This window comes from Drosophila erecta, unplaced genomic scaffold (assembly GCF_003286155.1).
Source record: "Drosophila erecta strain 14021-0224.00,06,07 unplaced genomic scaffold, DereRS2 tig00000021-arrow-pilon, whole genome shotgun sequence".
Lineage (NCBI taxonomy): Eukaryota > Metazoa > Arthropoda > Insecta > Diptera > Drosophilidae > Drosophila > Drosophila erecta.
The window spans coordinates 15,120,932-15,133,680 of NW_020825198.1; the positions used below are offsets into that span (position 1 = coordinate 15,120,932).

General features: G+C 45.0%; 1 protein-coding gene across 1 annotated transcript in view; it reads left to right on the forward strand.

The window, feature by feature from the left end:
• Positions 1-9,732: 9,732 nt before the first annotated feature.
• The window catches only part of LOC6543960 (echinoderm microtubule-associated protein-like CG42247), a 39,770-nt gene continuing 36,753 nt past the window's right edge, over positions 9,733-12,749 (forward strand). The window contains exon 1 of the mRNA XM_001972730.3: positions 9,733-10,533. Coding sequence (XP_001972766.3) covers positions 9,760-10,533 — 774 coding nt within the window. The 5' untranslated portion in view covers positions 9,733-9,759. The remainder of the gene's footprint in view (positions 10,534-12,749) is intronic.

The following is a 12,749-nucleotide window of genomic DNA, read 5'->3' on the forward strand; positions in this document are numbered from 1 at the left end:
TTCAGTGCATATAAATATGGAATATATTTAAAAATAAATGCGTCGCATATGTGACAGGTAATTCATGGCCATGTAAACAACAAATTAAGTGCATGTAGCTATGTAAAGTGTAAATAAAATGTTATATCTAAGGTATGAAATCATTTAAGCGAACTTAAAATTGATTATCTAAGCAGATTGCAGCCTGAACATCTTAAGCCATTTTGAATTCTGAGTGGAATTAATAACGTTATGCAAATTTTAAAACATCCCATAAATCAACGCATTGAATGCGCCATGAAGTAAATAAGCGCCCAAATGGCAAATAATGGCAGAGTCATTAGATAAATTTATTTCGAATGCCACACAAACAGGGGCAAATTGAAAAAAGACAGCGACAGTAACAACATCGCCATCAGCAAAAAACAGATAAGGGGGAAATCGATAACAACGGGCAAATTGAAACCGAAAATTTACAGTAATCAGCATAATATAGAAAACCGCCATTAAAATCATTATGTACCAAGTTTAATGCCTATTTATGGCTGATTTCAATTTAAGTAGCAATACCCCCCGCCACCGCCTCCCCTGCCACCGCCAAGCGACGCAAACAAATAGAAGTACACACTGAAATACCGAAAACCTGCTGGCGTTAATTTCCAATAAAAAGCCGCTCTGCAAAAAGTAATTAACAACAAATTACGAAACCGTAGCAAACAACAACGGTCCCGAACAACCGCCACAACCAACACACTTAATGCTAATTAAATTTTACGCTGATTCCCCGCCCTCTATAAAAATCCGCCTCCCATCACCACACGATCCATAACTGATTGTTGGCAATAACGACGACCGCAGAGAACCGAGAGCCACAACATCTGGCATGGGTAGAGCCAAAATAATCCCACATACATTCGGCAAAAATGATCAAAACGTTTTGGCATTCATTTGAAGGAAAGCTCGTTTGGTCGGTCAATGAAATCAAATAAATTAAGCGCTGACCAGCAGCCAAACACAATTTGAAGCCACCTAATTGATTTGCCAATAAAGTTAAAAAAAGCACTCGCCACATGAAAGGCGAGGCGCCTTCATAGCCTGTAATTTGTAACCGGCCAACTGCAAGAGCCAAAGTAATTGACGCCCGGCACACACACACACACACACACACTCGCACAATCACACGAACCCATACATATGTACATTAATTAGCGGAAAGCAAAGGAAAGCGAAAGGTGGCAGGACTATGGTCCAATGCCAACAGGACTATGACGACACTGACGGCTGGCCAAAAACCATTTGGGCCCAGCGAGGCGAAACTAATGTCCAGCCGCCAGTAGAAATGTCATTCGTGTGCAATTGCCACTGTAATTTTCTTTTGCAATTCTTCTCGTTTGAAGAAACCACATCCTGGCGCAATGGGAAGTAGCTTTCTGGTGGAATGAGTAGACAAGGAATTATGGGAATAATGGGAATATCACTTACGAAGCAGGAAAATGCCGCTTATTTCTTTTTATCACTGATCACGGGTCAAGCAACTTTGAACTTTCATCTCGCATGGGAAAAAAGTGATGCACCAAGGGTGCAGTGCATCCAGGACCCCGAAGTGGACCATCCAGCAGCGCGAATTGCAATCATATTAAAAGCAGAGCCTCAGTGCGAAACATTTGATGCCAGAACAGCGAGAGCATGTGGTCTGCAGAATGCGGCATGCGGCATGAGGCATGCGGCATGTGGCATGGCGTGTGGCGTGTGGCGCGAACGGAGGGAACGGCTATGCCTGCGATCCTCCGACCTAAACTAATCATGGCTACCCATCAACTGCGCGGTGGCAAAAGCGAGAAAAAAGCAGCACCAGAAACCGTAACACTTTGGACCGCCATTTGCATTTCCCCAGGAAAATGGTGGGGCATTGTGGCCAAACTGGCTCACAGCGAATGCTGCCAAATGCTAATTTCCTGGCTGAAAACTTTTTGGTCATTTGCTTTATTAACGACAAAAGATGTTGGAAAAGAAACGCCAAGCCTTAACCCCTATTTTCCCTTCAAGGCTTTTGGATGATATTGGAAATTTAAAAATTCTAATCTAAAATCGGAATTTGTCAGGCAAAAAATATTCATAAAATTAAATTAGTTTCAAAACATAGTATAAAAATGGCATATGAGACAAGTACCAGATTCATACGTTTGTGGGGTTAAGCAAATGTCCAGGCTGGAATTAAATTTCCAAGATGCAGGATGTGGCGCTAAGTGCACACCCGCTTCCATTCGAGCTTTGCATAACTCATTAATGGCGAAAGTTTCTGGTGCTGACACTATCTGAGATGGAGATAATGCCCCCCGGTTGGCCACAAAAGACAGGCGCCCGAATTGCGAGTTGGAGACGTCTCGACTGGCGCAAGGGTCAAGTGGGGCATTTATCAGGCCTGGGATTGGACAATATGGGCGCATGAGGCATGCCCATCTGCATCATCATTATCCTGGCGATCACATGCTGCATGTACGCAACAAAAATTAATTGTGCCCACATTCAACAGGAAACGAGGAAACGAGGAAACGAGGAAACGACCGAAACGGATCCCAGCCCTTGCCGCAAATGAGAAACTTGGACAATCGCATTCACACATTCTCGGCCAGAGACAATTGAAACTTTTTGCTCGAGGATGAGCACGAGTACCAGTATGAGATTGGGATTGGGAATGGGAATGGGACTACGACTATGAGTACAACTACAATTCTGGTCGCATTCACAATTGAGGACATGAGCTTTTCTTCTTGGCCGGCCAGCTTGACATGCGTTGGCAGGACCTCCGTTCCCACTTTTCAGCTACTCCATTCTTATGTGCCAAAGCATGTGTTTGAGCACTGAAAAATGTGAGCCGCTCGGGCATTGCAATTAAAATTCTGTTGAGCAATTCATTCTGGGAAGCGTTTCAATAATTTCATGGAAATGCATGATGAACAACTCAAATATTGTACAAAATTGGTCTTTACTTTCACCTTCGCATAAAAGCCTAGGGAAATTGCGCTAACGAAAGTAACACATATGACTTAAAATCTGGCTAGCGCCTTTTGTTTCAGTGCATGTGCGTTCACATAAGTTGGCCAAGCTGTTGGGCTGCATGTGGTCGGTTTGCCTTCCAGCCATATACCCATCCATTCATTCAGTTTGACATGGCAGCTGCCCGGTCAGCCATCCGACTCCCTTCTACAGGGCACCTCCCTCAGCTCGATGCCGTTCCTTTCCGTTCCTTACCACTCCATTCAAAGAACTCTTGTTATGCTCGCCCTGCTTGCGGTTTTGTCCATGGCCAAATGCAACAGCGTCTAGGGGAAGGCGGCGGTGGGTGGGGTTTGTTGCGCGGCTGAGTGGCAAGACACAGCTTGAGTCGCAGTCGCAGACCCCTACACGGTGAAAAAATATGACGTTTGCAGCTTAAGTTAAGTGAGCGTTTTTAAATACACAATTTCTGCAGTTCAGCTTGGGCTCCACATAAAATCTAATATAAAACCTGCATAATAATGGTTCTAATACATACCAAAGTAGTTTAAACAATACATTGACATGCCCTTTTCGCCTGTATGGGCAATGACCAAGCCTTGTAGCCGTAGTCGCAATCGGAGTCAGTTGAGTGCCTTTGTTGCGGTTCATTCAGTTGTGTATGTGGCTCGGCTCGGCCGAAACTCCTCAACGTGGCTCGCTGCTTGGCTTATAGCTCTTGGCCTGCTCCTGGGCCCTCTGATGCACTCATCGGGGCTGTCGCATTCTTCAATGTCTCCTTTTAGTAGCGTCATGGGCTTCATACTTTGTATTGAAAAGTTTTCGCGCGCGACTGACAGCAGCTGAATGGGAAGTCTGCGCTGCATATATACAGATATATATGTACATTCCTCGTCTTGGGAAACTTTGGCTTGCGGCGGATATCCCAATGAGCCACTTGATTGCAGTTCAAGACCAATTAATTCGGCACTTCCCAATTGAATAGCTGCTTACAAATTAAAGCAAAAGTAATGTTAATACATATTACTCCAATCCTATCAAATTTTAACACCTTAAAATAAAAGCAACTTGGGATATTCAAAGCCTTAAGCATTTTGGTATTTTCCTTCCAACTTTGGTTTGTTGGGTTAACTGTTTCCTTCGCCGTCCACTGCAGTCAATGCGTTTCTTTCCCTCTTTTTGGCTTGAATGTGTGTGTGTGTGTGTGCATTGTCCTCGTTGCCATTGTTTAATGGTCACATTAAAAATGCCTCATTGTTGGCTCTGTTGTCGTTGTCAACTTCTGACCGCGCCCTTTGCACAATATTTTCCACTGCATTTCGCCAGCGCAGCACCCCAAACCATTCGCCATTTTCCCGCAATTTTCTTTTTCTTTCGGCCACGGCGCAGAAAAGTATGCAATACAAAATGCATGCCGGCGGCATTGGACTTTTTAGTGGCTTGCATTGCACTTTCTGTTTACTTGTACTCTGCATCGGTGTGTGCATGTGCGCGAGTGTGTGTGTGTGTGCATGAGTGGGTGTTTGCACGTGAGTACATTAGCTGGAAATTTAAGGTGGGCACGTGTGTGTGCATGCTGCTGCACAGTGGGCATTTACAGCAAACAAAACATCCTTTGTGGCCATCGACTTTTCGTGGATTCTGCCGCCGCTGCAGCAGCGCCCGAGTCCTTCATGTGGGCACAATGCCGAACGGCAACAAGGTGCTGCAACCTGCACTTTTCCACCACCCCCCTTCGAGCCACCCGCTCTTCGGGGCATTGAAAGAGCTCATTATGGCGGGTACCTTTTTGCCCAGTGATGCTGGAATCTAATCCAAAACGAGGGCAAGATGTCTACAAAAAGTTCGCTCGAACGTTCAATGCCTTTAAAAGTATACAACTCGACAGAATTTATTAATAGGATTCTATACCTTTCTACCTAATGTACAATAGAACTAAAGATATTTAAACAACGTCCAAAAAACTACTTTGGGAGTCACCATTTTCCGTATATTAGTTTCTCTATATTACTTTATATTTGTGGGAAGTTAAAGAAGATGTGGAATGTCTTTAAGTTTTTACTTAATAACAGTTAGTAGGAGCTACTATAAATGGTACTCGTTTCAGAGGAAGATTTTACCACAAAAGTCCGGTTGCCATCACAGTTTCTAAGCACTCTCCTGCACTTTGATTGGTGGCCGAAAGTGGGAGGCACAAAGGAGTCGTTTTGGCAACAGAAAGGTGGCTTATTTGAGTTGCTAACTGATGTGGGCGTGCCACTGTTGGCTCCTCTAATAGTTTGTTGTTTGCCAGCTTGGGTGTGTTGTGCAAAATTAGATAATTGAAAATGAGACTGGATAGAATGATGCTTCTGTTCGAAGCTTAAAAGTTCATGAGAAAATTACTTCGAAATTGGCAATGGGGAAAAAATTCCCATTTAGCGGATAGCGGAGCAGAGATAATGCGGAGCTACTTTTTGAGCTGATGATTCAATTTTGTGGCAATTCACAAAGTTGCCGAAACAATTAAACCGAAATATGGCTGAAAATCCATAAATCACGCAGCCGGACGGAAATGGCATTAAAATAATACATTAACTTCACCAAAACGTTGCGTCGCCCACACAAAAATGTGATTAATTTAAAGGAATGCGAGGGCGTACGGCAAAGGAAACTCACAAAGTTATTAACGTGAGCTCCTCGTCCCGACCAATACAGTTTACGACTAATGGCATTGTAATAAAAACAAATTTCCACAAACGTTTGGCCTAATTGTACGATAGAAAAAATGAAAGAATTACGCCAGCTAATCTACACCACCCGCCAATAGAGTTTTCCCTGCACCTTGGTGGCAGTCGACTTTCGCGGGCACTGTTGCTCCTGCGACCAGCGTGACACAGAAAATTTCACAGCACTGCCAAAAGCAGCGAAAATCCCCCACAAATTGTTTTGGCCAAGTACTTGCATGTGAGTGGCGCATAACCAGCCCCTCTCCATCCAGGGGTACCACACCTACTCCACGAGGTGCTGCTGCTGGATCCGTGAGGTTGACGTTGACGTTGCTGACTAAGGCGACGACAAAGCACACGAACAGGAACCCCAAGCACACACAACGACGACAATACAAACACGATAAGCAAAAAACTGCGACTTCCCCTCGGGGAGCGGACCCCAAGTCGGAATTGGAAAGCAAAGTGGTGGGGTTAATGGCGGTGCTTGGGTGGGGGAGGGCGGGCACTGTGGTGCAGTGTTTGGAAATTTCAAATATATAAATATGAAGTTTCAATTACGTGCCATAAATCCGGCTGCCATATGCAGTCAGGCGATTATAAAAGTTAATCGTAGGGAAGGAAGTGCGGAAATGGCTATAGAACACACCTTTATGGCATAACTAACCATCATAGTTTTTAGTTAACAACTGAAATTAACTATTAAAAAATCTTAGAAATTGTTGGGGCAGCCTTTTATCTCAAATTCAATGGATTTGTGCACAAAAAAACGCGGTATTCGTATTATTAAAGCATCTCCTAAATCAAACGTGGCTTATAGCATTGCAAACCAGCCAGCTGGCTTATTAAAGTCAGAAACGTTCAACCACAGTGCCATGAAGTCTTTGAGCCACAGGGGGTAAATGGACCTGCTTTGGCAAAAGCTTCGGTGTCGTGGTAAGCATTTCCCTGACCTGCAGCTCTCACCTGGAAATCAGTTTAAAGGCCGAAGCTCCGCCGCGGGCCAAGCCAAAATCCCACAATCAATCGGTCAAAGCCAGGATCTGCTGGATCCCATGCGAACATAATAATTGGAGAGGATAAGGAATCTCCTGGCGACGCCACTGGTCGACAGGTAATAGTGCAATGAGAAAGGTGAAAAAGCCAAACGACTACGAGAACACAGCAATTGGCCCCCTGGATTTTCCTCCGCACTGGTGTGAGTGCATGCTTGTGAGAGTGTATCTGTGTGTGTGTGTGTGCTTGCGGTTTTCCTAAGCAGGGCACAATTAGTGGTGGAGCAGCGGGCGGGTGGCAGTGGGCAGTTAGCCCCATAAGTCAGTCACTCACACAGGCGAACGTGTAATACGATTCGCGATTCGAGGAAAGGAGGTAGAGAGGTAGAGAGAGAAAGGCACTCACTCTCTAAGAAAATTGGCTGCGTCGCCAAGGAAATTTAGAGTGGACAAAAGGCAGCAGTGGCAGCAGTGGCAGCAGCAGGAAAAGCTGCGGGAAAACCAGCAGAAAAGCCAGCAGGCAGCGCCGCTCGAAACACACTTCAAAAACACTTTGACCGGCAAAGTTGCCACACGGAATTTCTTCTTGTGCATCGGTAAATGCCAGAAAGTAAGCAAAAGTTTCGCACTTTTGTTTTGGCCAACTTTCTTGCCAGCGCGAGAGATGTTTTAATAAACTCGCCATCGAGTTCATTAAATTTGATTCAAGTAAATGGGCTTGTGCCATCCGATAAGTGAGTGTTTTTCCCGTTTTACCCCGGAAAAAGCGAACCAAAAGTGGAGACAATTGCGGCTGATTGATAGGCAATTAGTGGAAGTGGATGCTGCTGATGTTGCAAGTGGTGAGCCACAACTGTTTGTGCATAAATAACCGAAAGCAACAACCACCGGCCCAAGTGTCATTAACCTAATTGCCGCAAAAGAAGCCACCGCGCCACTTTTACCCCAGCCGAAAAAATATACGGCCATAAATACGAGGACCAAAAGGAAGAAGCAACGTGCAACGTGTTGCAATAAAAACAAATTTGCATAAAACAGGTAAATCCAAACCCCAGTCCGCCGCCAGCCCGCAAATAAAAAGGTGAAACCATAAAAAAGAATCAAGCAAAAGGGCTCACCAGTGAAAATTCCAACTCCCTTGGCCCACAAATATTTATTTTTTGTTGCAATTGCAAAACACACGAAATTCCAATGCAGCGCAAAGGACTTGGATCCCCGCTTGTGTGCAAGTGTGTGGGTGTGTGTGGGTGGGCTGTGTGTGTGAGTGCAGAGTGGTCAAAGACACGGGAGACCAATGCCACTTAAGCCAGGAGTCGTCGGCTTGTTCCCTGCCGTCTGCAATTTTTCGGTGCTTACCACTCGATGCACTGGGGGAAAATCGGCCAAGAAGTTCGAATGATTTTGCCCAAAATGTTGTTTTGCTAAATTCAGAGACTTGATGTATTAACGAGAATTGTTTATGCAATTAGGCACTTGTATAGTTCTTGGATTTATAGACGGAATGCTTTCGAATTGGCTCCTTTGACTTCGAGTGTACCCTCATCGCCGTGTGAGGTAGCCAAATGCAAGGCAAGGCAGGGCAAATAATACGCGATATTTTCGGCCTCTCCAGCGGGAGAGGGAGGAGAGGAGTGTGGCCGCCTGAACTGTGAACCCTGAACCCGGAGCCCAGAACCCATAGCTCTGTCCCTCGACCCCGCAGAAGTGTGAATGTTTGTAGTGCCCGCGCCGAATGGTTGAGTGGGGCTCTTTGGTCTGTTTGCCGGGACAAAGGCCGTGGCAAGTGCTCGCCGGACAGCCCATTGAATCCTTTGGAGTCCTGTGAAGTGGGGAGTCCTGTGAATCGAGGAGGCAGGCGGGCTGAGTGGGCGGCGCTCTGGAGAGCCGTGGGCAATGGCAGCATTGGACACATTGCATCGAGAGTTCGTGGCATATCGATTTCGCAGAGGGTGAGGATATGGTTAACAGTTGATATTTCTAAGTGCAGTGCTTGAGTGGCACTAGGACCAGGACATATGTACGCTGTGTTTGAGGATTATGAATGAAGACATTGGACGGGAAACTAGCATACAAGATATTCGATAATTACAATCTATTGGCAAGTCAAGGGCTTTCAGGCAACTTAGAGGAATAAGGACTGTTCGCTTTGTTCCTCCACAGTTGCATAAATTATTTCATCTGGGATGTGAATATCGATTATGATGAACAATTTCGAGTCATGAATATTACAATTGAAAGATTCCTCAATGTATTTGCTTCCATCCTACTGAACAAGTAGGATTAATACGAGAAGTAATGTTCCGTCGTATTAAACACTAAGTTTAATATGAAAAGTAACGTTCCATCCTATTAAACACTAAGTTTAATATGAAAAGTAACTTTCCATCCTGTTAAACACCTAAGACTAATATGAGAAGTAACGTTCAGAAAGTTGTTTTATAAAAAATATTGCTTTGTGTATTTAAATTCAACTTTGTTGATTATATGATAATAATCAATATTATATTATGATATTATGATAATATTCAAATGAATATTATGCATGATAATATTCAATATTATATTATGATATTATGATAATATTCAAATGAATATTATGCATTTTACATGCAGCTTTTTAAATTTAAGATCTATTTGATTAATTTGTATACAGAAATATAATTATATTTATTTAAATAAGCATTTGCTTAAGCAAATTTCTAATCAAATAATTTCCATTTCAGCCAGGCCAGCAACGTGGTTCTTGGCTGGGCAACCAGCGACTGCGTGCTCCAAGAAAACCTCCAAGAAGTGGCTCCCCTTTAGGGGCTCCAAGCTTTCCTTTGCGTCGACGCGACGCTGCCCTTAGCGATTCCGTTTGACCACAACAAACCGAGCACGCAAGTTGAGCCAATTCCTTAAGAGAAAGCTGACGTGACTGCTTTCGGAGCAACAGCAGCAACACCCATACCAGGACAATGTCCAACGAAGAGAACGACGACTACATGGCCAGCTTGAGTCAGGCCCAGGCCGGCGAGGATGAGGTCGATGGCGGTGGAGAGGCGGCTGGCAGTAGCGACTCCGTTCTGGGCGGCCAAACAATGCCACAAATTAGTCCGAACGCACCGCTCGAGGGAAACGTTTCGCCGCCACCGACGCAGCCCCATTTGGATGATAATCTGCACAACGGCAACGGGAACGGCAACGGCAACGGAAACGGGAACGGCAACGGGAACGGCATCCACAGCAGCAGCAGCAACATTAACAAGCAAGGCAGCAACATCAACGGCAACAACGATAGCAACCGCAGCAGTCCTGCGAAGAGTCCCAAGCGACCGGTGTCCTCCAGCTTCCGGATTCAGAACGCCAGCCGGTACGACAATGATGAGGAGGACTTAGCAGCCAGCGAGCAGGTGGCTGGTGGAGATCGCCAGGTGCCGGATTATTGGCAGCAACGGAACGGTGCAGCCGCTGGTGCAACCAGTGGGCGGCAGAGTCGCGCCATTAGTCCCGGTTATCTGGATAACATGAGCGAGAACTCGGAGCAGCCGCCGGTGGTGCCGCTGGTGCGATCCAAATCCCGTCCAGAAATTTCCAGTGCAGCGGCAGCGCGCTACAATAATCTCTCCTATTGGAAGGCACGCCGCGTGGTCTTCTACCGGAATGGGGATCCCTTCTTTCCGGGCGTGGAGCTGCGCTATCGACCCGGGCGGGATGTCACCTCGCTGGACAATCTGCTCGACAAGATCTCGCCCAAGATGGACCTGCCACGGGGTGCTCGGTATGTGTTCTCCATGGACGGAGACCGAAAGTATCACCTCGATGAGCTGGAGGATGGAGCCTTCTATGTCGTATCCTCGTTCAAGGCCTTCAAGGTGAGTCCCAGATTATTCGCATGCATTTCTGCATTCAGCCTAGCAGAGTTTCCCATTATTTTGAAGTTTAAGTGAGAGTTTTCACGGCAGGCGCAAAATCAATATAAATTTGAATATTTTGGTATAATTCTAGCGAGGTACGTGTGTGTGTGTGAGTATAACATACATAAAACTATATACGAGGTTTTGGCGTTTTTTGCGGTCAGCGCCGTGGAGTGAGAAAACTTGGTCACTTGGCCTAAAAATCAAAGGCGTCGCTTTCCTTTCGGCTTCTTTGTTTTGCTCCCTCTTCTTCGGAAAAGCGGGTCCTTGCGGGGAAATGGGTGAAGTGAGCGTGTGGTGGGTGGTGGGGGGTCGCATTTTTGCATGCAAGCACTTTCGTTTTCTCTCGCTCTCATTCACACACACACACACATCCACTCACTCTCGCTGTTGTGGGAGTCTAGCCCTAGAAACAATGCCCACAATTAGCACGCCTTTTGGCCTGCGGCGAGGGCAAGTCGGGAATTAGGTCTTAGCCTTTATGGCCGACTGAGAGTGGGCTAACTGGGAGTCGAGAGGGCTAAGAGAACAGCGCTTCCTAAGAGCAACTCGGCTTGGCGAAAATGGATACATCAACTCTTTGGGCAAAAGGGTCAGCTGGCAGTCTATCGATAAGTTGCCTCAATTTACTGAAGGCGGTCGAGGCAATCGAGTTAAATGTAATAGATGGACGATAGCTTTTTATACAAAAGTATGCTTTCTTATCTTAAAGCTTAAGTTAGTCGTACATGAAATGATTTTGTTCTTTTTGGAACTTATTGATGTTAAAGGACAGGGTTTTTGAACGTTTCTGAAAATACAAATATAAATGCGTTGGGCAACTGAAAGGTTTAAGTTTATTTAGTCGTGTATCTCACACATTACATTAGTTATACAAATCCATTACACAAATTAACTCTGCAGTCCAAAAATTATAAAATTTGTATTCCAAACTTTTAATGTCATTCAACTAAAGTTTTAAGGGTAGCAATGGTATAAACACACATTATATTAAACTGCACAAGGTTCTTTTTTGTACGCCAGCCATTTGGAGGGTTGCCTTTCGCATAAATTTCAATCAGATACTCTCCAAACAGTTGGCCTTAAAGTCCTCTTTTTGTGCATCTGGCCGAGGCAGTTGGCCAAAAAGAAATCCACACAAATCGCAGACATCATGCGGGTGCAGCAATCAAGCGTCCGCACATCCAACATGTTCCGGAACAACTATTGAAAAAGTTTCCACCTTCCGTTTGACAAACGTTGTGGGCGGCTGATGATGATAAGCCGGAGTGGGTGTGGCCCTGGGAGTTGTGGTGCTAGGAGAGGCTGCGGCAAGCCATAATCGATAACGACCAAGTCAAAAGCCATCTCCGACTATGCGTCTAATGCAGTCGAAGCGTGAGCCAAAGTCAGGATGTGCTGGTGCTCAAGACAAAGAAAAAAGGCAGCCACTCCATGCCACCAGTGTGCCCAGAATCCCCCACCCGCCATCAGCCAGGCTGGGGCTGCTCCTCCGGGCTCCACTACGGGACACCAAGTGCCGACTGCGACTCCGGCCTCAACTTCAGCTGCAACTCGCTACGGCAAGGCAATTGCGCCTGCCCCGCGGCCAGCAAACAAAAGCGCAGCATGGAGCACGCAGAGTGCACTTGCGAAAATACTTCAACTAGAAGATATATCTCGGTCAAGAGTGGCACAGCACATATGCATATATTTGTATATATATTTCTTGGCTTTTGCCTTTTTTCTTTTTACATTTTAAGCTTCTTCTGAGCGTGAAAATATATTTTTTACTTATTTTATTTTTTGGGAAAATATTTTTAAAAAATTACTTCTTAATATTTTAGTTTAGCGGAACGCTTTATATTTCATTTCCTGCGAATCAATCTTCTGCGCTTAAAATATTGTATTTCAATATTTTAGTTTAGCGGACCGCTTAATATTTCATTTCCTGAGAATTAATCTTCTGCGCTTAAAATTTTGTATTTGAAAGTTGGACTTAAAGCTCTGAGCATGTACCCCAATTTCGCAGCTCCAAAAAACTTTGGAAAAAACCTGACAAAAAATGATTCAACTGAGAGCTTGCGGTTTTCGCCAAAAAATACAGTCAATAAAAACCAGCGCCAACATAAACCGCAATTCGCGGTTTTGTTCAATTTATTTCGGAAAATTGACTATTTATGGAGAATACCTAT